The following is a 23,820-nucleotide window of genomic DNA, read 5'->3' on the forward strand; positions in this document are numbered from 1 at the left end:
TGGGTCCCTTGGCCTGCTGGGAGAACCTATTTATTTGGGTGGAGTCAGGTGATCGGGGTTCTGTGCCACCTGGACGGCTGTCTGGATGGACGTGTGTTGTATTGCCCCTGCTGCTAGGCCAAAAACCTAAGGCCTATCCCGGGGATATCTGGCTGCTAGGTTATCTGAGAGCCTATCCAAAATTAGTTCATGGTTCTAGACTGCGGGCTTGTAGGCCAACCAGAAGTGACGGTTCCACCGGCCGGGGAACCAGTCGTGGTCAGAGGTAGAGGGGAAGCTGTCGCCACAAAGGGACCATCCACCTTGCTACCGGAGACCATTTTGAGTAAGCTGAGGCCAGTACCAGAGCAGACTTCTCGCAAACCGGGGACGGTGAAGAAGTGGGAAAGCATGAGCAAGTGCCAAGTCAGGGACTCAGCGGGTCTGCAGAGGTGACACTTGTGGAGTGCCAAGCCAGGGACCTAACGTGTAAGCAGGGGTGAAGCTTGAGGAATATCTGTGAGTGTCAAGCCAGGGACCCAGCAGCGAAGCGGGGTGATGCTTGAGGAAGATACCGAGTGCTACAGTGAAAGAGCTCAGGGGATCCAGTGGCTAGTGGATCTGAAGTCTAGTGAGAGAGACTGGGAGCTCGTTGAGTGAAGACCCACAGTGAGTGAGTGTGGGGTAAAGAGAACTGTTCGTGTTGCAGATAGTTGAATATCTTTACCGTTACTAACAGCTACAAGATTGTTGCCATAGGAGACAGCAGTCCTACCTATACAGAAATGGTGTCCGGCTGGAGGCCTTTACCTGTATAGCTGTCTACCTATTGAAGTATCGGAGTCTGCCAGTTAACATTGCATCTACCTAAAGGGTGTCCTGGCCCTTATCCTCTCTCCCACAGTTCTGTTTAAGAGGCAATAAATCTCTTTGCATTCAAAAATTTTCTGGTGCCCACCTGTTCATCTTGCATTACAATCACTGTGCCTTGCAACCCACTCTACACTGAAGGAAGTCGGCTGTCCTTAACTCTGGAGGTCACGATTGGACTTCAGGGGCTCGGGACTTTGCTACACATAAACAGGGTGTAAAGACTTTACTTTTATGGATGGTGCATGAGGAGACTCTTTAAAACAGTGCTAAAATTACAAAAATGTATTGATTTAAAAAACTATTATACGTTCCCCTTAAACTGAACCTTAGCACTAAGCCATGTGTTATAATTTCTTAACACACCATTACTGTACATAAGTTTCTTACCTACTGTTTTAATTGTGACTTCATCACTGGGAATTGAATGAATATTTCTTCCGAGAATGTTTTTAATGTACTGACATGAGTATTTAGCAGAATCAGTGATGTCAGCTGTAGATATATTCATTATGCCATATTGCTGCGGTTCAATTTTTTGTTTGTCTTTGTAAAAGTCAATCCTATTAGGTGTGGAGCCCAAAGGTGTAGTACAAGTGAGTTCGATAGATTCTCCTCTAATGTAAACTGGATGCATCGGAATTAAAGAAAGCAAAGGAGCCGGAGGTGTATCTGTAACAGAAAAATAGAGGAGACTGAATTTAAAGAGGACCTCCAGCCAAAACATTTTTTATTTTTTTTTTGGTTAAGCGGGTCAGAGTGTTATAATCTTCATGTTTCAACAGCTATATGTGACCTAAAGCTGGCCATACATTATACAGTTTTCTTGTTTAATTTCCTTTAGATTTACCTTCAACTATGTAGTGCAAGTGCCTGCCGAATTGCATACAAATTTAAAGTGTTTAGAGTTGACCTCATATTATATGGTTTTGGCATGGCTTTTTTTCTCAGACAATGGGTACAGGTACTTCCCCTCTCTGAGTCACCTCTTGGTCTCGGCCCCCTACCCACCTCTGAGCATGGTCCCTTGGTTCCACCCCCTGTGTAGAGAATACAGAGCCAAGTACCATTTTTGGTGCTAAGTAGATTGCATGGAATTTGCTAATGAAAGCCAGTAAAATAGGTCTATTGCAGCCAGCAACAATAGATCTCCCAAGCTACAATAGATCCCTTCCAACAACAATAGATATTCAGCAACAATACATCAGCTCAGCAAAAATATATGCCTCTCAGCAACTATCATTTTTGGTGCTAAGTAGTTTGCATGGAATTTGCTAATGAAAGCCAGTAAAATAGGCCTATTGCAGCCAGCAACAATAGACCCCCTCAGCAACAATATATCTCCCAAGCAACAATAGATCCCTTCCAGCAACAATAGATATTCAGCAACGATAGATCTGCCCAGCAACAATGTATGCCTCCCAGCAACTAAAGATTTCCCAGCAACAATAGATCCCTCCCAGCATCAATAGATCCTTCCCAGCAACTATAGATTACTCCTAGCAACTATAGATCCCCACAGCAACAATAGATCCATTCAGCAACAATAGATCTCCACAGCAACTTTGGATCCCCCCCACAGCAAACTACTCCCAGCAAAAACATATCTGCCAGTATTCAGCATCAATAGACTCTCCAGCAGGCAGCAACAATAGACCCCCCTCAACAGTAGATCTCCCATCATTGATTGAACCCACAGAAACACTAGATCTCCCCCACCAGCAGCAATAGACCTTCCCAGCAATTATTGCTCTTGCTCTAATAATCGCAGTGATACCTCACATGTGTGGTTTGTAACACTGTTTACATTTGCGGGTGCGACTTATATATGTGTTTACTTTAGCGCTCGAGGGACGGGAATTCTTATTTTTGAAAATTTTTTACACTGTCCCTTTAATTTTATTTTTTTTTTATCACTTTTATTGCTGTCACAAGGAATTTAAATATCCCTTGTGTCAGTAAAAGTCACGTGTCAAGTATTTGTTTGGAGGGATCTGGGGTCTATAAGACTCCAAATCCCTCCTTTGCACTTAAAAGCTTTCAAAACGCCAAGTTTAGCTGTTTTGAATACTGACATAATTAAATCTGGCACCTTTGAGGTTCTAGTAAACCGGAACGTGTTTCTAGATCTGAGACCCGATCAAAGCCAATTTTGGCTTTGTTTGGGTCTCTGGCCAACTGGCGGATGTGCCGGCTGGATGGGAGAGCCTAGGTAGAGCGGCGGAAGACGAAGGGGGGGGTCTTCCCCTCCCACTGCTTGTGATAAGAATCGAGCAGCTGCTTACCTGCATTGGTTGTTATTACAAGAAAGCTGACCGTCGGCTCTAAAAAAATGATACAACCACTTATTGCAGAATGACGTACAGGTACGTGATTTTGCGGTTAACCACTTAAGGACCGAGCCTCTTTCTGAGATTTGTTGTGCAAGTTAAAAACAGTTTTTTTTTTGCTAGAAAATTACTTAGAACCCCCAAACATTATACATTTTTTTTCTAACACCCTAGAGAATAAAAAGAGAATAAAATGGCAGTCGTTGCAATACTTTCTGTCACACCGTATTTGCGCAGCGGTCCTACAAGCGTACTTTTTTTTGAAAAAATACACTTTTTTGAATTAAAAAACAAGACAACGGTAAAGCTAGCCCAATTTTTTTTAATGATACCCAACATGTCACGCTTCAAAATTGCACCCGCTTGTGGAATGGCGACAACCTTTTACTCTTAAAAATCTCCATAGGCGGCATTTAAAAAATTCTACAGGTTGCATGTTTTAAGTTACAGAGGAGGTCTAGAATTATTACTCTCCCTCTACCGATTGTGGCGATACCTCACATGTGTGGTTTGAACACCATTTTCATATGTGGGCTCGCATATGCACGCGAGCTCGTCGGGATGGGACGCGTTTAAAAAAATTTTTTTCCCCTTATTTATTTTACCTTTTTTTTTTACATTTTTACACTGTTTTTTTTTTTTTAAATTGTGTCACTTCCCTTGTAATAGAAAAAAGCATGACAGGACCTCATAAATATGAGATCTGGGGTCAAAAAGACCTCAGATCTCATATTTACATTAAAATGCAATAAAAATAAAAAAATAAACAATTTTGTCATTTAAAAAAGTGAAAAAAAAATGGCCCTTTAAGAGCTATGGGCGGAAGTGACGTTTTGACGTCGCTTCTGCCCTGCAGTGATATGGGGACGGACGGATGGGGGCCATCTTCCCCTCACTCGTCTCCAAACCCAGGCAAGGGACGGACGCGATCGTCTCTGCCGCTGCCAACGGCTCCGGTAATTGGTGGAGGGCACCGGAGTGCGGCGGGAGGGGGGCCCCCTCTCCCGCCGCCGATAAAAGTGATCTTGCGGTGAACCTGCCACAGAGGCCACTTTTATCTTGTAGTAGCCCACCCACTGAAGAAGAGGATACCGGGGTTATGGCAGCTAGCTGCTGCCATAACAATGATATCCTCCTTCAAGGTACCAACGTATAACGACGGTGGGCCGTCCGGAAGTGGTTAAAGTGTATCTATGGTCAAAATGTAAAATCATATATTCATTTATACCCTGAAATTTCTAGTCTACTCCTATTGATCTTGAATGTTTAAAACTTACTTTGTGAAGATCCTAACACATTTACTTCCTTGAATTCTGTGACATGTAATCACTATGCCCTGTTAGTAGGCACTGCTGTGTCACACATTTCACAGAGCTTGTCTTCTGAACTACAGAGGTGCTGAGAGGAGTCGTTTTAGAAGGCAGAGTCAGTACAGAAATCACTGCTTGCAAGCAGCAAGGTACCATGGGATATATAGTCCTTAAAAAAATTAAGCAAAAAGCAGAGGTAAGGCTTGAAAGCGTGCAGGAGATCCCGGAAGCTTTGGAAAGAGACAGCCAGCAGGCAGGCAGCAATCATAACATGAAAGGAGATTTTTCAAGTAAGCTTCTATTGGATTGTCAAATATAACTATTCTTTGTAATGCTATTACAATGCTGGTGTTATAAAATAAAAGTGTATGCTGTGACCATAGATTTCCCCTAATCTTTGCCTATCAGTAAAATCATGACGTTGAAACAAACCTTGAATCCATATAATTAGACTTCCACTGTACCACATCCCTATTCTATCACATCTGTATAAATATGAAACCATATTAGAAACAATCCTTGTTAATTCAAGTTGTGTTAATAATTTCCCACCTGTTACAATGACTGTCACATAGTCACTCTGTGATGAGCTGATGTTCCGTCCATTTATTTCCACCCAATATTTACATGCATATTTCCCAGAAGCCTTTTCCGAGGATGCAGATATTGCATAAATACTGTGCAATGGATCCCCTTCATGAATTTTCTTCTTTTCCTGGTAAATCTGTATTCCTTTTGCTGATATACCAATTGGTGGTGAGCAGGTCAAAGTAAAAGATTCCTCTTTAGTATACACAGTGTATGAAGGTGTCAGTCTGATAGAGGGTGTCTCTGGGGTCTCTACAATAAGGTTAAAGATTTCATACAATTTAATAAAAGTTCCTGTTTGCAAAATTTTATAACAAACTATGAATTTTTTTTTTTTTCAAAATTTTCATCCTTTTTTTTGTTTGTTTAGCAAAAAATAAAAAACCCAGTGGTGATTAAATACCACCAAAAAAGCTCTATTTGTGTGAAAAAAATGACAACAATTTCATTGGGGACAGTGTTGCATGACCGCCCAATTGTCATTCAAAGTGCGATAGCGCTGAAAGCTGAAAATTGGAATGTGCAGGAAGGGGGTAAAAGTGCCCAGTAGGCAACTGGTTAATCTTTCCCTATCAGTAAAATTGTAAAGTAGAAACAAACCTTGAATCCATATAATTAGACTTCCTCTGTACCACATCCCTATTCTACCACATCTGTATAAATATGAAACCATGTTCGAAACAAGCCTTGTTTAATTCAAGTTGTGTTAATAATTTCCCACCTGTTACAATGACTGTCACATAGTCACTCTGTGATGAGCTGATGTTCCGTCCATTCATTTCCACCCAATATTTACATGTATATTTCCCAGAAGCCTTTTCCGAGGACGCAGATATTGTATAATCACTGTGCCATTTACCATGGTTTCCTATGGAACACATTCTGTAGTGCAAATCTGCAAAATGCAAAAAGCACTAAAATGCATAGGTGTGAATCCAGCCTGAAACTGGACTAAAAGTTTTGCTGGAAAGCTCGCCCCCTCTGCTGCTCCTTACGTTCCCAGGAAGGTTCCCCTGCTGGAGGCCTTTCCATAATCAGTGTGTAAATTCTGGCTTGGCTCTGGTTTGGACTGTCTACTGTCCCCCGTAACAGCACTTGGGCATGCAAATTGTCCTCGCCAGCACCTAGCACTACATAGTAAGTGTAAGGGCTGAAAAAGCATTATTATAAAGACAATTTATTGCGCTCGAAAATGAAAACTTGTCTGTGAAGACCATAGAAGAACAATTATTAGCTTTAATTTAAGACGTATAATTAATATAGAATATTGATGAGCTGATGTTCCGTCCACCCCTCCCCCCCGCTAGCTGATAGCTAGTGGGGATCCCCCCCCCCCACTGTCCTGAAATTTAAAAAGCACGGTCCAGGTCTGCAGTAGACCTGCATGACACCGGCAATCTGCTGATCACTGGCGCACTACAGTTGAATCCAAGAAGTTGTGGAAAGAGACGGCCAGGAGAGCAGCAGCACTCACAACATGAAAGGAGATTTTTCAAGTAGGCTTCTATTGGATTGTTAAATATAACTACGCTGATGTTCTAAAATAAAAGTGAATGCTGTGACCATAGATTTCCTTTAATCACTTTCTGCCCGTAGCCAAAAGACGACTACAACATGGGCTTACAATGCCGGGAGGGCGTACATGGGCGTCCCGCGCGGGTGGCAAGCTTTTTGAGCGCTGAGTCCTTTTGACTCAGCTGATCCCAGATCAGGGTAAAGGGCCATTCACAGCGGCCCTTTACCACATGATCAGCTGTCAGCCAATGATGGCTGATCATAGAATGTAAACACAAGCCGGTTATCGGCTTTTCTCTAAGTGAGGAGAGACGAAGAAAGCAGATAACTGGCTTCTGTTACAGGGACATTAGTCCCAACAGTGCCCACCAGTGCTGCTAATCAGTGCCCACTAGTGCTAGCAATCAGTGCCACCTACCAGTGCCGCCTATCAGTGGCCATCAGTGACACTTATCAGTGGCCATCAGTGCTGCCTATCAGTGCCACCTCTCGGGTGCCCTTCAATGCTCCCTATCAGTGCCACCTATCAGTGCCCATCAGTGCCACCTATTAGTACAGCCTAGAAGGCTAGCCTCCTTCCCCGTAGATGCCTTGTACGGAGAAACGCAGCGTCGGGCGGAGCTAGAGGATTTGACGTAACTGCATACCAGCCAGCAGGCATGAGCCATGGTTGTGTTTTTTCCTTTCGCTTTGAAGAGTCTGCCAGTTTATGTGCATGTCGGCATTTTAATAAATTAATTTTTAATTTAAACGGACTGCACTATGAAGCCCTCTTCTTTATTCCTATGACATACATTCTGGAAGCCCCCATTCCTGCTCGCCAGTGTGGGTCCCACGGAGCTCAGTGGAGCCAGGTTTTTACCGCTGGAGGAGAGAAGCTGGACGGATGTTTAAATCCACCGCCCTTGCCTGAGTGTTTCCTCCTGTCTGTGCCCATTAGACCTCCGTAATAGAAGTCCCACGGTTCTGGTAAGCGGCCATCCGGCATTTCTTATCATTTATCATCTGCTGGCTATAGTGTGTGAATACATTTTGGAAAGGACCATTTGGGAGTTTTTCTACGTGCATCCTTTATTGGACTTTATAGAACACTCTATGGATTTTTTTCTGTGTTTTAATGTTAGCACACATGTATAATTTAAAATTTATATCCTAACACAGGTTTCATTCAGACAATTCATTAGTTTGCTGGTACATGTTCTCAGTTGGTTGATTTGTCCTGATGGGACATTACATTAATTAGTGTTTCTTTTCTGCACACACTTGATTTTTTCTTTTCCTTTGTTTTTTTTTGTTTGGGTTGCGCTTCTATTTTTTCACATTACACTTCCAAGCTGAATATTCAGTTTTTTTTTAGATTGCAGCACCTGTCACATAAGTATTAACATTCACTGTAATATTTTTATATAAATATTTTTCATATATTGTTTTCATTAATATCCACTGGGGGTAGCGCGGATTGACCACGTTACACATGACCGGACAATTGTCATTCAAAGTGAAACAGCACTGAAAAGTAAAAATTGACCTGGGCAGGAAGGGGGTAAAAGTGCCCAGTAGGCAAGTGGTTAATCTTTGCCTATCAGTAAAATCGTAAAGTAGAAACACAACTTAAATCCATATAATTAGACTTCCACTTTACCATATCCCCATTCTACCACATCTGTATAAATATCAGTGGCGGCTGTTTTTTTTTTGGAGGGCGCAGCAAACAATGCACCCACAACCACCCACCCCGGTCAGTTGGTTGGCCCTACACTTACACCATCTATGGTGCGGCTTCTCCTGCGCCTCCTCCTCGGCATCATGACAGCCATGCGTTTCCTCCCTCCTCCTCCCTTCTCCTCCTAGGCCAATAGGATTGCTTCTGCTTTCGGCCAATCAGGAAATGGGTCTCAAGACTCGCTTCCTGATTGGCCAGGAGGAGAATCAGTGTGAAAATAGGGAATATTCATTGTCACACCACTGGCTGGGATCAGGGCGCAGTGCTCTGCGCCCCAAGCCCACGCTTTTTTGAAGTGTATTAGGGCCTCTGACTCTAATGACGTGCTTAAAAAAAAAAATCAAAAAACCCCTTTGGAATCTATGCGTCCAGCGCCCCACATGTAGGTTAGGAGGCGGGACGCATGGATAGGGGGTGTCCCTAATGGAGCAGCCGCCACTCTGATAAATATGAAACCATATTTGAAACAAGTCTTGTTTAATTCAAGTTGTGTTAATAATTTCCCACCTGTTACAATGACTGTCACATAGTCACTCTCTGATGAGCTGATGTTCCGTCCATTTATTTCCACCCAATATTTACATGCATATTTCCCAGAAGCCTTTTCCGAGGACGCAGATATTGTATAATCTCTGTGCAATGGATCCCCTTCATGAATTTTCTTCTTTTCCTGGTAATACTGTATTCCTTTTGCTGATATACCATTTGGTGGTGAGCAGGTCAAAGTAAAAGATTCCTCTTTAGTATACACAGTGTATGAAGGTTTCAGTCTAATAGAGGGTGCTTCTGGGGTCTCTGCAATAAGAAGGTTAAATATTTCATACAGTTTAATTTTAAGGACATTTCTTATGTATTTAATTAATATAGTTTACTAATTCTATACAAGGTTTTTGCATTCATACCACAGAGTACTTCAAAACTGGATTGGTTTGCTAGATAACTCACCCCCTCTGCTGCTCCTTACATTCCCTGGAAGGTTCCCCTGCTGGAGGCCTTTCCATAATCAGTGTGTAAATTCTGGCTTGGCTCTGGGTTGGACTGTCTACTGTCCCCCGTAACAGCACTTGGGCATGCCAATTGTCCTCGCCAGCACCTAGCACTGCATAGTGAGTGTAAGGCTCCATTCACACTAGCGCGTTTTTTGATGCATTTTGCATTTTGCAGAAATGCATGGGAATTTTTTAACATGGGTTCCTATGGAACATGTTCACATCAATGCTTTTTTGTATCTCTGCGTTTTTGGAAAGGGTCGGGGACTTTTTTTCATGCAAAAAGCAGCGTTTTGCATGTAATGGATTTCAATGGACAAGCATCAAAAACGCAAGTGCACCGTTTTTGCAGCGTTTTTGGTGCGTTTTTGCCGTTTTTTTTTTTTTTTTTATTTTATTTTTTTTTTTGTAATTTTTTTTTAAGACTGTAAAAAAAATGAAAAAAAAAAAAAAAACGCAAAACGCAAATCGCGGCAAAAACGCGGCAAAAACGCGGCAAAAACTCTGCTCAAAAACGTGCCAAGCATGAAAAAAAAACCTCCAAAAACGCTCAAAAGCAACATGCATAGGTGTGAATCGAGCCAGGCACCTATGCATGTTGCTTTTGAGCGTTTTTGGAGGTTTTTTTTTCATGCTTGGCACGTTTTTGAGCCGCGTTTTTGCCGCGTTTTTGCCGCGATTTGCGTTTTTTTTTTTTTTTCATTTTTTTTTACAGTCTTAAAAAAAATTACAAAAAAAAAAAAAAAAACGGCAAAAACGCACCAAAAACGCACCAAAAACGCATCAAAAACGCTGCAAAAACGGTGCACTTGCGTTTTTGATGCTTGTCCATTGAAAACCATTACATGCAAAACGCTGCTTTTTGCATGAAAAAAAGTCCCCGACCCTTTCCAAAAACGCAGAGATACAAAAAAGCATTGATGTGAACATGTTCCATAGGAACCCATGTTAAAAAATTCCCGTGCATTTCTGCAAAATGCAAAATGCATCAAAAAACGCGCTAGTGTGAATGGGGCCTAAGGCTGGATTCACACCTATGCATTTTTAATGCTTTTTGCATTTTGCAGATTTGCCCTACAGCCCATTTAACATGGTTTCCTATGGAACACGTTCTGTAGCACAAATCTGCAAAATGCAAAAGCACTAAAAATGCATAGACGTGAATCCAGCCTAAGGCCCCATTCACACTAGCGCGTTTTTTGATGCATTTTGCATTTTGCAGAAATGCACGGGAATTTTTTAACATGGGTTCCTATGGAACATGTTCACATCAATGCTTTTTTGTATCTCTGCGTTTTTGGAAAGGGTCGGGGACTTTTTTTCATGCAAAAAGCAGCGTTTTGCATGTAATGGTTTTCAATGGACAAGCATCAAAAACGCAAGTGCACCGTTTTTGCAGCGTTTTTGATGCGTTTTTGGTGCGTTTTTGGTGCGTTTTTGCCGGTTTTTTTTTTTTTTTTATTTTTTTTTTTTGTAATTTTAAGACTGTAAAAAAAATGAAAAAAAAAAAAAAAACGCAAATCGCGGCAAAAACGCGGCAAAAACGCGGCTCAAAAACGTGCCAAGCATGAAAAAAAAACCTCCAAAAACGCTCAAAAGCAACATGCATAGGTGTGAATGGAGCCTTAGGCTCCATTCACACTAGCGCGTTTTTTGATGCATTTTGCATTTTGCAGAAATGCACGGGAATTTTTTAACATGGGTTCCTATGGAACATGTTCACATCAATGCCTTTTTGTTTCTCTGCATTTTTGGAAAGGGTCCAGGACTTTTTTTCATGCAAAATGCAGCGTTTTGCATGTAATAGAATTCAATGGACAAGCATCAAAAACGCAAGTGCACCATTTTTGCAGCGTTTTTGCAGCGTTTTTGCCGTTTTTTTTTTTTTTTTAATTTTTTTTTAATTTTTTTTTTTAGACTGTAAAAAAAAACTGTAAAAAAAAAAAAAAAAAAACCCAAAACGCAAATCGCGGCAAAAACGCGGCAAAAACGCTGCTCAAAAACGTGGCAAGCATGAAAAAAAACCCTCCAAAAACGCCCAAAAGCAACATGCATAGGTGTGAATCGAGCCTTAGGGCTGATAAAAGCATTATTATAAAGACAATTTATTCCACTCAAAACTGACATCTTGTCTGTGAAGTCCATGGAAGAACAATTATTAGCTTTAATTTAAGACTTATAATTAATATAGAATATTGTGTTACAGAGCAACGTTAATTAAAATTTATTAAAATTCATTCAAATGTATTTTTTCCAAAATAATTGTGTTTAAAAAATCGCTGCACAAACAGCCTGTGACATAAAAAAATTACAACAGCCTCCATTATTTTTTTTGGGCCTCTGCTGAAAAAACATATATATAATGTTTGGGAGTTCTGAGTAATTTCCTAGCAAAAAAAATAATGATTTTTACATGTAGGAAAGAAATGTCAGAATTGGCCTGGGCTGGGAGTAGTTAAAGGGTATCTGATCTAACTGCACCGTATTGTCATAGTTTTTACTCATTGGGAGTGATTTACTAAAACTGGAGCACATAAAGTCTGGTGCAGCTGTGCATTATAACCAATCAGTTTCCAGGGTTTATTGCCAAAGCTTAAAGGATAAGTTCACCTTTCGTAACATGTTACACCCATATTCAGGGTGTAACATGTTACGAACAGACTGACCCCGCTGCCCCCGCTCTCACAGCTAGCGGGGATCTTCTTCCCCCTCACTAGCTGACAGCTAGTGGGGATCCCCCCCCCTCCACTCACTCACAAGAAGTCGTGGAAAGAGACGGCCAGCAGAGCAGCAGCACTCACAACATGAAAGGAGATTTTTCAAGTAAGCTTCTATTGGATTGTCAAATATAACTACGCTGATGTTCTAAAATAAAAGTGAATGCTGTAAACCAAAGATTTCCTTTAACCACTTCCTGCCCGTGCTATAGCCAAAAGACGGCTACAACACGGGCTTACAATGCCAGGAGGGTGTACATGGGCGTCCCGCGTGGGCGGCAGGCTCTTTGATCACTGAGTCCTTTGGACGTGGCTGATCCCAGATCGGGGTAAAGGGACAAATCACAGCGACCCTTTACCACATGATCAGTTGTCAGCCAATGACAGTTGATCACAGGATGTAAACACAAGCCGGGTATCAGCTTTTCTCTCCGTGAGGAGAGAAGAAGAAAGCCCATAACTGGCTTCTGTTACAGGGACATCGGTCCCAACAGTGCCCACCAGTGCTAGCAATCAGTACCTACAAGAGCCACCTATCAGTGCTGTCAATTAGTGCCTCATCATCAGTGTCACCTATCAGTGCCCATCAGTGCCACTTATCAGTGGCCATCAGTGCTGCCTATCAGTGCCACCTCTCAGTGCCCTTCAATGCTGCCTATCAGTGCTCATCAGTGGCACCTATTAGTACAGCCTCATCAGTGCCTCCTCATCAGTGCCCACCCATGCTCCCTCAGTGCCGCCTCATCAGTGTCCATCAGTGCAGCCTATCAGTGCGTATCAGTGCAGCCTCATCAGCACACATCAGTGAAGAAGAAAAATTACCTGCTTGCAAAATTTTATAACAAACTATGAAAAAAAATTTTTTTTCAAAATTTTTAGCCTATTTTTGTTTGTTTAGTAAAAAATAAAAAACCCAGTGGTGATTAAATACCACCAAAAGAAAGCTTTGTTTGTGTGAAAAAAATGGCAAAAATTCAATTTGGGTATAATGTTGCACGACCGGGCAATTGTCATTCAAAGTGCGACAGCGCTGAGAACTGAAATTTGGCCTGGGCAGGAAGTGGGTAAAAGTGCCCAGTAGGCAAGTGGTTAATCTTTGCCTATCAGTAAAATTTTAAAGTAGAAACAAACCTTAAATCCATATAATTAGACTTCCACTGTACCATATTCCCATTCTACCACATCTGTATAGATATCAGTGGCGGCTGGAGGGAAGCGCCATAGATAGGGTAAGTGCGGGGCCGACTGACTGACCGGGGGGGTATGGCTGTGGGTTCATTCCCCCCCCCCCCCCTCTGGTTAGTCAGTCGGCCCCGTGCTTACCCCATCTATGGTGCAGGCAGCGCTTCCCTACGGGGGATGGGCGGCGGCTTCTCCTGCGTCTCCTCCTGGGCATCACGACAGCCCTCTCCTGAGTCTCCTCCCTCCTCTTCCCTTCCCCTCCTAGGCCAATAGGATCGCTTCTGCTTTCGGCCAATCAGGAAACAGGTCTCAAGACCCGCTTCCTGATTGGCCAGTAGGAGAATCAGTGTGACAATAATGAATATTCATTGTCACACAACTTAGTGGGATCAGGGCGCAGTGCTCTGTGCCCCAAGTCAACGCTTTTTTGAAGCCTATTAAGAGCCTCTGGCTTTAATCATGTGCTTAAAAAAAACCCATTGGGGGAGGGCAGGAGGCGGAGCCTAGCAGAGCAGACATGCATTGTTAGAGCTCCACACTGCTGAGGAGAGAAGAAAAGGACAAAGCGGAGCCTGCAGGCTCAAAAGGTATCCATTTGAACCTTTTTGCCCCAGGGAACAAACTGTGAAAGTTTGGGCAGGAAATATGGTACTGGGAGGAAACCGTGGCAGAAATAAAAATCACCTCACAAAGAGCTCACAGGCACTCACTGCAGCTGAAGCAGCTCCAGTCACCTCACAAGACACAGCATCAGGGCGCTCTCACAGACAGAAAATGTCACAGCAAGACTCTCCATTTGAGTCAGATACAGAACAAATCCTCTCACAAACTTCTCCACAAGCCTCCTCAGTATCCCCAGTAATATTATTACAATTTGAAAAGACGCTTCATAAGGCTTTAAAACAAACCTCAGACCAAATAACAAAAAGCCTAACCAAAGAAATAAGAGAGCTGGGAAACCGCACCGCAGCCTTAGAAATAAAAATGGATGAAATTGAAATTACAACCCAAGAAAATATAACAGAATTGGAACAATTAAAAAAAGAGAATTTAATACTTCAAACTAAGCTCGAAGATTACGAAAATAGAGCCAGACGTTCAAACTTGCGCATAAGGGGAATACCTGAAACTGTGACAGACCTGCAATCTACTATTACTGCTCTATTACAAGAACTAAAGCCAGATATCCCTATTGAACCTTTAGAACTGGACAGAGTACACAGAGCCCTCACAGCCAAAAAGAAAGATGGACCCCCACGTGATATAATCACAAAATTTCATTATTACAGAACGAAAGAACAAATACTAATTGCTGCAAGAGAAAAAAAAGAACTTAATTTTCAAGGACACAATTATCACATTTTTGCTGACCTATCCCAACTTACTATTACTAAAAGACGATCCATGAAACCCCAACTAATGGAACTGCAACGCCACAACATTATGTATCAATGGGGCTTCCCCTTTTCAGTCAGATTTAACTACCAAGGTACAATTTACAGAAGCAGATCAGCAGATGAACTACAACAAACCCTTTTAAAATTAAATCTGACAGAACCCACAAGAAGCAACACTCCCACATGCAGAAGAATGGCGTCATCTTCACCTTCAGGCAGCACCCAGAAAATTTCAGAACAAAATGGGAATCATCATTCTCACAAAAGAGGCCGTTATGCCACATCATCCATGGACCAAGAAGATTCAATGGACTGACATCCTAATTCCTGATATCTCTTCATTTATTATACTAAGAGATGGTTCTCTATAAAAAACCTATATTTATAACTGAATGTAACTGCATTCTGATAGTCACACACTGTATGGGATCATGTTACATTCCAGTTATATTTCTTATTACTTCTGATTCATATAGCCTTAGAATATATAAGTGAAATAAGGAAATTCTTGTTCAGTTATATATTATCAGGTAATAATAATAGATTTATTACTTTTTAGGACAAATATGTTCAATAACCCAGAAGTAATGGAAGCTTTTTCTTTCTTTTCTTAAAACAAATATATTATTACCTAACTAGTTCCTAGAATTATGTTTTTGTTTATTCTAATCTGAAGCAATACAACCTCAATTTTATGAGTTAACATATCTAAACAGTTACATATGAATAAAATATGTAATTGTTTACTCTAAAAGGGTTAAAATCCCAAAATAATTCAAACTATCTTCATCAATAACAAAGTTATTAACAGTACCTTTCTAACTGAATTATTTAGCCTAGGGCAAGACTAACCATATACAACCACCCTGGAATAAATAATTTCAACAAAAACTATATTCTGCACTCCAATTAATGAAACATCATTTTGATGTCTTTTGACATAGCACTTCTCTCCTGTAAGCGGAAGATCCGTGTACCCCCATTAGCCCTCCTCATTCTCCCAACCATATTATGTGGGAGTGTGACGAAGGCACTTATTCCCCTGAGAGAGATATTTATTCTCTTTCACGGGTAAATTGTGATTACTTGCAAAAAATAATTTATACAATGTATCATCTAATCTCATATGTTTTTTGTTTACTCTTTACTCCAGAATTCACTGGTTTCTTTTCTATCTATTCATCTCTTCAGTCCACACAGGTTGATCTGCGCAGTCAGCTCTGCATAACAAAAAGTAAGTCAAAACTATTTGATCTATTGCCATGGCACCACTGAATATACTTTCCCTGAATGTTCAGGGAATAAATGTCCCTCAAAAAAGGACCAAAGCCTTCCGTACTTTCCATAACAAGAAGGCTCACATAGTATGCCTCCAAGAAACACACTTCACCAAAGATTCTACTCCAAAATATATTTCTCCTTTTTATCAACAAATTTACACGGCTTCTGCCTGTACCAAGCAAAGGGGAACCCTAATTGCATTTCACCGATCCACACCATTCACCTTATCATCAGAAATTAAAGACCCAGAAGGTAGATACCTGATACTCATGGGTTATATAATGGATACAGCAATCACGGTGATTTCCTACTACGCTCCTAACAAACAACCTACACCATTCCTCTCACATATATTACAAGTGATTAATACACACAAAATAGGAACAGTGATAATGTGTGGGGATTCGAACCAGGTCCTCCTCCCATTTCTAGATAAATCACCTTTTACACCATCCAAAATAACCTCTAGATTACCTTTTTCTCAACTTCTTTCCAAATACAATCTGGTAGATTCATGGAGAGAAAGTAACCCAATGAAAAAGAAATTCACTTATTTCTCGCACCCTCATCAAACCTTCACCAGAATAGATCATATTTTTCTAACAATAGGAATGATACCAGAAATTATTGCATCAGATATAATTCCGATTCCGTGGTCTGACCATAATGCAGTATACACTACTATAGCCTCAGCCATACCAAAAGCGCATGACCCAACGTGGTACTTACCGGACATAATGCTCAAACACCCACTACATCAGATGGCCATTGAACAAGCTTTAAAGGAATACATATCAATTAATAATACAACAGACATCTCCCCAATAACACTGTGGGAAGCTCATAAGCCTGTCTTGCGTGGTACAATACAAAGACAAATGGCACTATTTAAACGGGAACGCAAAAATCTAGCAAAAAAACTAGAACTCAATTTTAATGCAGCCTACATATCATTTCAAGATAATCCATCTCAGAGTACAAAATCTCATCTGGCAAAATCTAGATTGGAATACGATCTATAGTTGATAAATCCCTCAAACGCTCCAAACACAATTTCTACATGAATACAAACAAACCAGGTACATATTTGGCTCGGGCATTAAATTCAACTAACAAATCTTTCGAACCAATACGTTTGAAATTATCAAAAAATGTTTACACTTGTAATCCAGTTAAAATAGTCCATAAATTTCACTCACATCTCGCAACTTTATACAAGACAAACAATGAATTTAATCCTACAGAAGCTGAATCCTTCTTCTCAAAAATAACCTTACCTGAGTTATCTCAGAATCAAAAAAGCAGTTTGGATGAGCCTATAACTATAGATGAAGTTGCTAACGCCATAAAAGACCTAAAACTTAACAAAAGACCAGGCCCAGACGGCTACTCGGCTTTATACTATAAAACATTCTCAGATATACTCTCTCCCATTCTCACTGAAACTTTTAACAAACTTCTAGATGGACATTCTTTTCGGCAAGAAACACTAATGGCAATTGTTTGTATGATCCCAAAACCCCTTTCTGATGATACTTCCTGTGTAAATTATCGGCCTATCTCTCTGTTAAACCTCGATATTAAATTATTAGCAAAAATAATAGCAAAACGCCTCAATAGCATTATAGGGAAATTAATACATAGAGATCAAGTAGGCTTCATGCCAAATAGACAGGCAGGCGATAATATACGCAGGGCAGTGTTATTGGCAAATATTGCTAAAAAACGGAAAATCCCTTTATGTTTTCTATCTCTCGATATTAAGAGGGCATTTGACACAGTATCCTGGCAATATATGCAATATTCATCACAAAAATGGGGTTTTGGACCCCACTTTTTAACATGGATCAAAGCATTATATAATAAACCCAAAGCCTATATAAAATATGCTGGATACAAATCTGAAGCCTTTAATATCGAAAGAGGTACCAGACAGGGTTGCCCATTATCTCCCTTATTATTTGCCCTTATACTCGAACCCATGGCCCAATACATCAGAACAAACCAAACTATAACTGGCATTGAAGTAGGAGGTATTACACACAAATTATGTATATTTGCAGACGATATATTACTTTTTCTATCATCACCACAGGTCTCTGGTCCTAACTTAATATCAGCTCTTGATGGATTTGCAGCCCTATCCGGCCTTATGATTAATCCTAAGAAATGCCTAGTGCTTAATATTTCACTCACAAACATGGAATTGATCCTGGCTAGGGCTGCACTCCCATTCACATGGGCAGAAAAATCAATCCCATATCTTGGAATTCATTTAACAGCATCTCATTCTGACTTATTCTCAACCAATTATCCTCCTGTATTAAGACAGATCACAAATCTAATAAAACAATGGTCGCAACTTCCTTTATCCTGGATAGGGAAGATTAATGCAATCAAAATGACTATTCTACCCAAATTGCTTTATCTATTCAGAGTCCTCCCTATTCCAATTCCTTCCTATTTTTTGAGAATAGTACAAAAAAGAGCAACTTCGTTTATATGGGGCTCTTCTAAACCACGTATACCTATACACACACTACATCTTCCCAAAAATAAAGGAGGCCTGGGATACCCTAATTTTAGTAACTACTACAGAGCAGCACATTTGGCCAGTCTGTCCAAATACCATGCAAAACAGGAAATCCCATTATGGGTATTTATAGAGGCTTCAGAAAATGACCCTCTATTAATATCAAATTTATTATGGCTTGATCCTAAAGACCGCTTTAAAATTCATAATCCCATAACTAAACACTTCTTATCTCTCTGGGATAAACTAAAAACCAAATATCAGTTACAATCTCCACACAATCCTCTCCTTTCTTTTATCAGAAATCCGGCCTTTTATCCAGCATGGATCTACCCAAATTCTTTTAAAGCTTGGACAACATCAGGCATTCAGACACTAAATGACTTCATAGCATCTAAATCATTCCTTTCATTCCCATCGCTTAGAGAAAAATATGATCTACCAAACTCTGAGATATTTAGATATCTCCAAATCAAAAATTTCTATACACCATTCCTAAAAGGGGATACACCATTATCCCAATTATCCATTTTTTAATCAATCTGTACAAAAGATCCATTTGCTAAAGGTACAATTTCATCACTTTATAATCAATTATATGGAGTAGCAAATCTTAATAGACCCTCTTACGTTCAGAGGTGGGAGGAGGACCTGGGACGAACTTTAGAAGACACGGACTGGTCTAATATATGGCTCACATCTAAGTCATCTTCACCCAACATCTTGGCACTGGAGACAAATTATAAAGTCCTAACTCGCTGGTACCTTGTACCTGCTAGAGTGGCAAAATATTCACCTAATACCTCAACTCTTTGTTTTCGAGGATGCCCAGAAATAGGCACATATTTACACATATGGTGGACGTGCCCAGTAATCCAAACCTTCTGGAAGGAAGTCTTCGTGATTGCATCTAAAATATTTAAAAAAATAATACAACCAGATCCATATTTAACTTTACTTAATCTAAAACCGGAATGGTTAACACTCTCTCAATTCAAACTTATGATCCAACTAATAACGGCTGCAAAACAAACAGTGGCCAAGGCATGGAAATCTCCTACATTGGTACTAGCAGAAACAATTCACAGAATGAATAATACAATGTGTGTTTGGGGGTTCTGGGTAGTTTTCTAGCAAACAAATCATGATTTTTACATGTAGGAGAGAAATGTCAGAATTGGCCTGGGCTGGAAATACTGGTAGTTAAAAGGTATCTGAGCTAACTGCACTGTATTGTCATTGTGTTGAATCATTGGGGGAGATTTACTAAAACTGGAGCACATAGAATCTGGTGCAGCTGTGCATTATATCCAATCAGTTTCCAGGGTTTATTGCCAAAGCTTAAAGGATAAGTTCACATTTTATAATATGTTACATGTTACACCCATATTCAGGATGTAACATGTTACGAACAGACCAGCCCCCCGCTCTGATAGCTAGTGGAGATCTTTTCCCTCCGATAGCTGTCACAATTTAAAAGAAAGTGGCTAAGCGGGGCTCTGCCCACCTGGCTGCATCACTCATTCACAGTCCTATGTGGAAGGAAAACTACAGAGCCCAACATCCTTTGCAGCTGTCGGCTTGTAGTTTTCAATGAACTACCATGGCGCTGTACAACGTACAGGCAAACAGATACACTGACAGGTCTGCAGGAGACCTGCATGGCACCAGAGATCTGCTAATCACTGATGCAATGCTTTAGAATCCAAGACCGTTGCTCTTCCAAACGGCTGTACCCATTTTCCCAAATTTTCAGTCACCTGCCAATCAGTTGGGATTGTCTACCTGATGACCTGTGGCTGTAATGCTTTCTATGTGGGAAAAACAAAGCGCCCATTTTTTCACCGTATTAGAGACCATGTCTCCTTAGTCTCCAAAAAAAAGATGGAGACACCCATCAGTCGGCACATGGGCCTCTTCCATCAATTCGATGACACTATGATGCACTTTACAGCTTTGGAACATGTTCCCCCTGACGCTAGAGGAGGGAATTATGATCAAATTTTATTACAAAGGGAAGCAAGGTGGATTTCAAATTTATGTGCTCTCCAATATCCTGGTCTCAATGATGCTTTTAGCTTTAAGCCATTTCTTTAATTGGTTGTTTTTTTTTTGTTTTTTTTTTTCATATTTCTTATGGTTTTCCGAAATGCATGTAATGTTGAACTGTATGACCACATTTGGAATGGATACTTTGTTAATTTATATATATATGTAATCTGACTCAGATTATTCAAATTTATATAGAATCTTTATTTCTGTAATCATATAACTTTTTCTCCATTTTATGCTCTCCCCTTTACCCCAAGCCTCTCTTTTTTTCTTTAGTTTGCACGGACGCCCGGGGCACTCTCGTTATAGGGTCTCTAATCAATCACCTTTGTCGGCAGTGCCCTTAGTGTGTGAACATGTGATTCTTTTCCATCCTTTCACCATCACACACACTCCCCCTTCCCGTCCCTTTCGTTTTTTGTTCTCTTCCCCTGCCCCGTCCCTGTCCTTCTCTGGAGGTTTGATCCCGTGATTGACATGTCAGCAATCCGCTCTCACTCCCTCCATCATCCTTCTGCCCTCCTCCTTCCATCTGAGGGCAAAGGATCTTTCAACATGGCGATCGGTGACTGCGCGCTCCAGGCGCAGTCCCGACGCCCTGTTTGTGTGTGCGGGCACATGCGCAGTAACACCCTCTCTACGTCCGCGGCATGGCGGTGATGACAGACGCCGCCGCGCTGGAGCATGGTACAAATACGGGGATTCCTTCACTCCTCTGTTGGACACGTCCAGACAAGATGGAAGGAGCTCTCCTTCCTTGGTGGATCTTCTTCCATTCCTCCATTTATCACTCTGCTTAGGTAAGCTTATGCTGTGCTGTGATTAAGAAGCTACCTGACCCTCTATATGATACCCCCTTTGTTTACCTTATTAATCATTTACATATTAAATGTTTCCTTTTTTCTATGATCATGTTTTAGGGTCGGGTCCCGAATTGGAAGGGTGTTGGCTCCCTCCCTCTTCGGGTCTTCACCAATACCTCTGAACCCTGTTGCCATCCTTACTCTTTTACATCTGTCTTTTAAAGTGCCCCTCGTCCAAATTAGCACTGTGGATGGAACCATCATATTTGCTTGATTCTACTAATTAACATCGTTGAGGTATTTTTCTAAAATTAATTCTTTCTTTTTTTTCTATCTATTTGAGATACTACAATACAATTTAATATACAACGTGCATCTGTGTCTATGTGTATATATACATATATGCACATATGATTCCGTTATCAACTGTATTTTCATCGGTCCTTTTTTTATTAGTAAGGACTCTCCTTAACCCTGATCGCCTTTGTACTATCTCTGCAAACTCTAATACAAGGCACTGAGCTACTGGGGTAGACCATCCATGGAGTAAGAAACCTTAAATGTCTAGGATGACCAGCATTGAGTCTAATACATTTCTTTTAGGTAAGATTCCTTCTTTTCCAATGTGGTAGTTCAACAGTTTGTTTGCATATGGAATATAGACCCATTGTTTTTGCTTTTTGCTTTTCATTCATTATGTTTTGATAAACACCAAATATTGTTTATATTCAATTTTATACACAAGTCCCTTTCAGTTTAAAAGTATAAAATATATATCTCGAACGAACAATGTAAAATGTACACTTAAATGAGTGTTGTAATCAATAATCAATTGATTCTGTCAGTTTATTTTTGCTTTTGTTTATTTCTCTTTTTCTGCAATTTTCAGTACAACAATGACGCCACATGCTAATCTCCTGAAGAAGCTCAATTGAGTGAAACATGTTGAGAAATTAGTGGTATTATGATCACGACGTGTCGATAATTTTTAATCAAAAATGTTTGTATTTCTATATTGTCATATCTCCCTTTCCTTTTTTTAAAAATGTTTAAATAAAATTTCTATTTTTTATACAACACTATCTTCGAACTGATTTGCTACAACATTTACTAACCATATACACCAAAAAAGTCCCGAGGCCTAACCAGCCTTAAAAGTGCATTCCTCTTCTTTCCAATTGTATACCTGGGATGTGGTGTTTTTTATGTTTGGTCCTCTCTGTTTCATTTCTTACGATTTAGAATCCAAGAAGTTGTGAAAAGAGATGGCCAGCAGAGCAGCAGCACTCACAACATGAAAGGAGATTTTTCAAGTAAGCTTCTATTGGATTGTCGAATATAACTGTTCTTTGTAATGCTATTACAATGCTGATGTTATAAAATAAAAGTGAATGATGTGACCATAGATTTCCTTTAACCACTTCCTGCCCACGCTATAGCTGAAACACGGCTACAGCACCGGCTTACATTGTCAGGAGGGTGTACATGGATGTCCTCCCGTGATCGTGCTGCATACGCAGCGTGCGTGCGGCACGCTCTGTGATCGCCGAGTCTTTCGGCCCTTTACCACATGGTCAGCTGTCAGACAATGACAGCTGATCACAGGATGTAAACACAATCTGGTTATTGGCTTTTCTCTTCCTGAGGAAAGAAGAAGAAAACTGATAACCGTCTTCTGTTACAGGGACATCAGTCTCAACAGTGCCCACCAGTGCTGCTAATCAGTGCCCACCAGTGCCACCTATCAGTGCCTATCAGAGCTGCCAATCAGTGCCTCATCATCAGTGTCACCTATCAGTGCTTCCTATCAGTGTTGCCTATCAATGACTATCAGTGCCGCCTTTCAGTGTCCATCAGTACTACCTTAAAGTGCCCATCAGTACAGCCTATGAGTGCTGCCTATCGGTGCCACCTATCAGTGCCCATTAGTTCCACCTATCAGTGCCTCCTCACAGGGCCGATCCTAGGGTCACAAGTGCCTGGGTGCAGAAAAATTTCTGGAGCCCCAACATGGGCGTGGTCATCTTACTAACTCCTCCCCTTTGGTGGGGGGGTCACAGTGGCACTATTTGAAGGGCACAGTGACAGCATTTGATGTGGCACTATTTGATGGGCACAGTGACAACATTTGATGTCACACTATTTGATGGGCACAGTAGCAGCATTTGATGTCGCACTATTTGATGGGTACAGTGACAGTATTTGATGTGGCACTATTTGATGGGCACAGTGACAGCATTTGATGTGGCACTATTTGATGGGCACAGTGGAAGCATTTGATGAGCACAGTGGCTGCATTTGATGGCACAGTGGCTGCGTTTGATGGCACAGTGGCGGCGTTTGATGGGCACAGTGGCTGCATTTGATGGGCACAGTGGCTGCGTTTGATGGCATAGTGGCTGTGTTTGATGGGATCAGTGGCTGCATTTCATGGGCACAGTGGCTGCGTTTGATGGGCACAGTAGTGGTGTTTGATGGCATAGTGTCGGCGTTTGATGGGCACAGTGGATGCGTTTGATGGGCACAGTGGCTGCGTTTGATGGGCACAGTG

The 23,820-nt window shown here is 40.9% G+C and overlaps 1 protein-coding gene and 1 long non-coding RNA gene across 4 annotated transcripts in view; one reads left to right on the forward strand and one right to left on the reverse strand.

Annotated features, from left to right (window-relative positions):
* Positions 1-23,820, reverse strand: part of LOC141145182 (Fc receptor-like protein 5) — a 162,726-nt gene that overhangs the window by 88,006 nt on the left and 50,900 nt on the right. For both annotated transcript variants that reach the window (XM_073631656.1, XM_073631648.1), the window contains exons 7-9: positions 8,823-9,110; positions 5,042-5,329; positions 1,240-1,521 (exon numbers count right to left, since the gene is read on the reverse strand). In XM_073631656.1, coding sequence (XP_073487757.1) covers positions 1,240-1,521; positions 5,042-5,329; positions 8,823-9,110 — 858 coding nt within the window. The remainder of the gene's footprint in view (positions 1-1,239; positions 1,522-5,041; positions 5,330-8,822; positions 9,111-23,820) is intronic.
* On the forward strand, positions 21,107-22,292 carry LOC141133702 (uncharacterized). 2 transcript variants are annotated; one of them, XR_012243118.1, is made up of 4 exons: positions 21,107-21,266; positions 21,387-21,566; positions 21,726-21,872; positions 22,159-22,292. It is a non-coding gene; the product is annotated as an uncharacterized lncRNA (long non-coding RNA). The 2 variants fall into 2 exon arrangements; XR_012243115.1 differs by having other exon boundaries at positions 21,107-21,566.

Source organism: Aquarana catesbeiana, linkage group LG01 (assembly GCF_042186555.1).
Source record: "Aquarana catesbeiana isolate 2022-GZ linkage group LG01, ASM4218655v1, whole genome shotgun sequence".
In the NCBI taxonomy this organism is placed as follows: domain Eukaryota; kingdom Metazoa; phylum Chordata; class Amphibia; order Anura; family Ranidae; genus Aquarana; species Aquarana catesbeiana.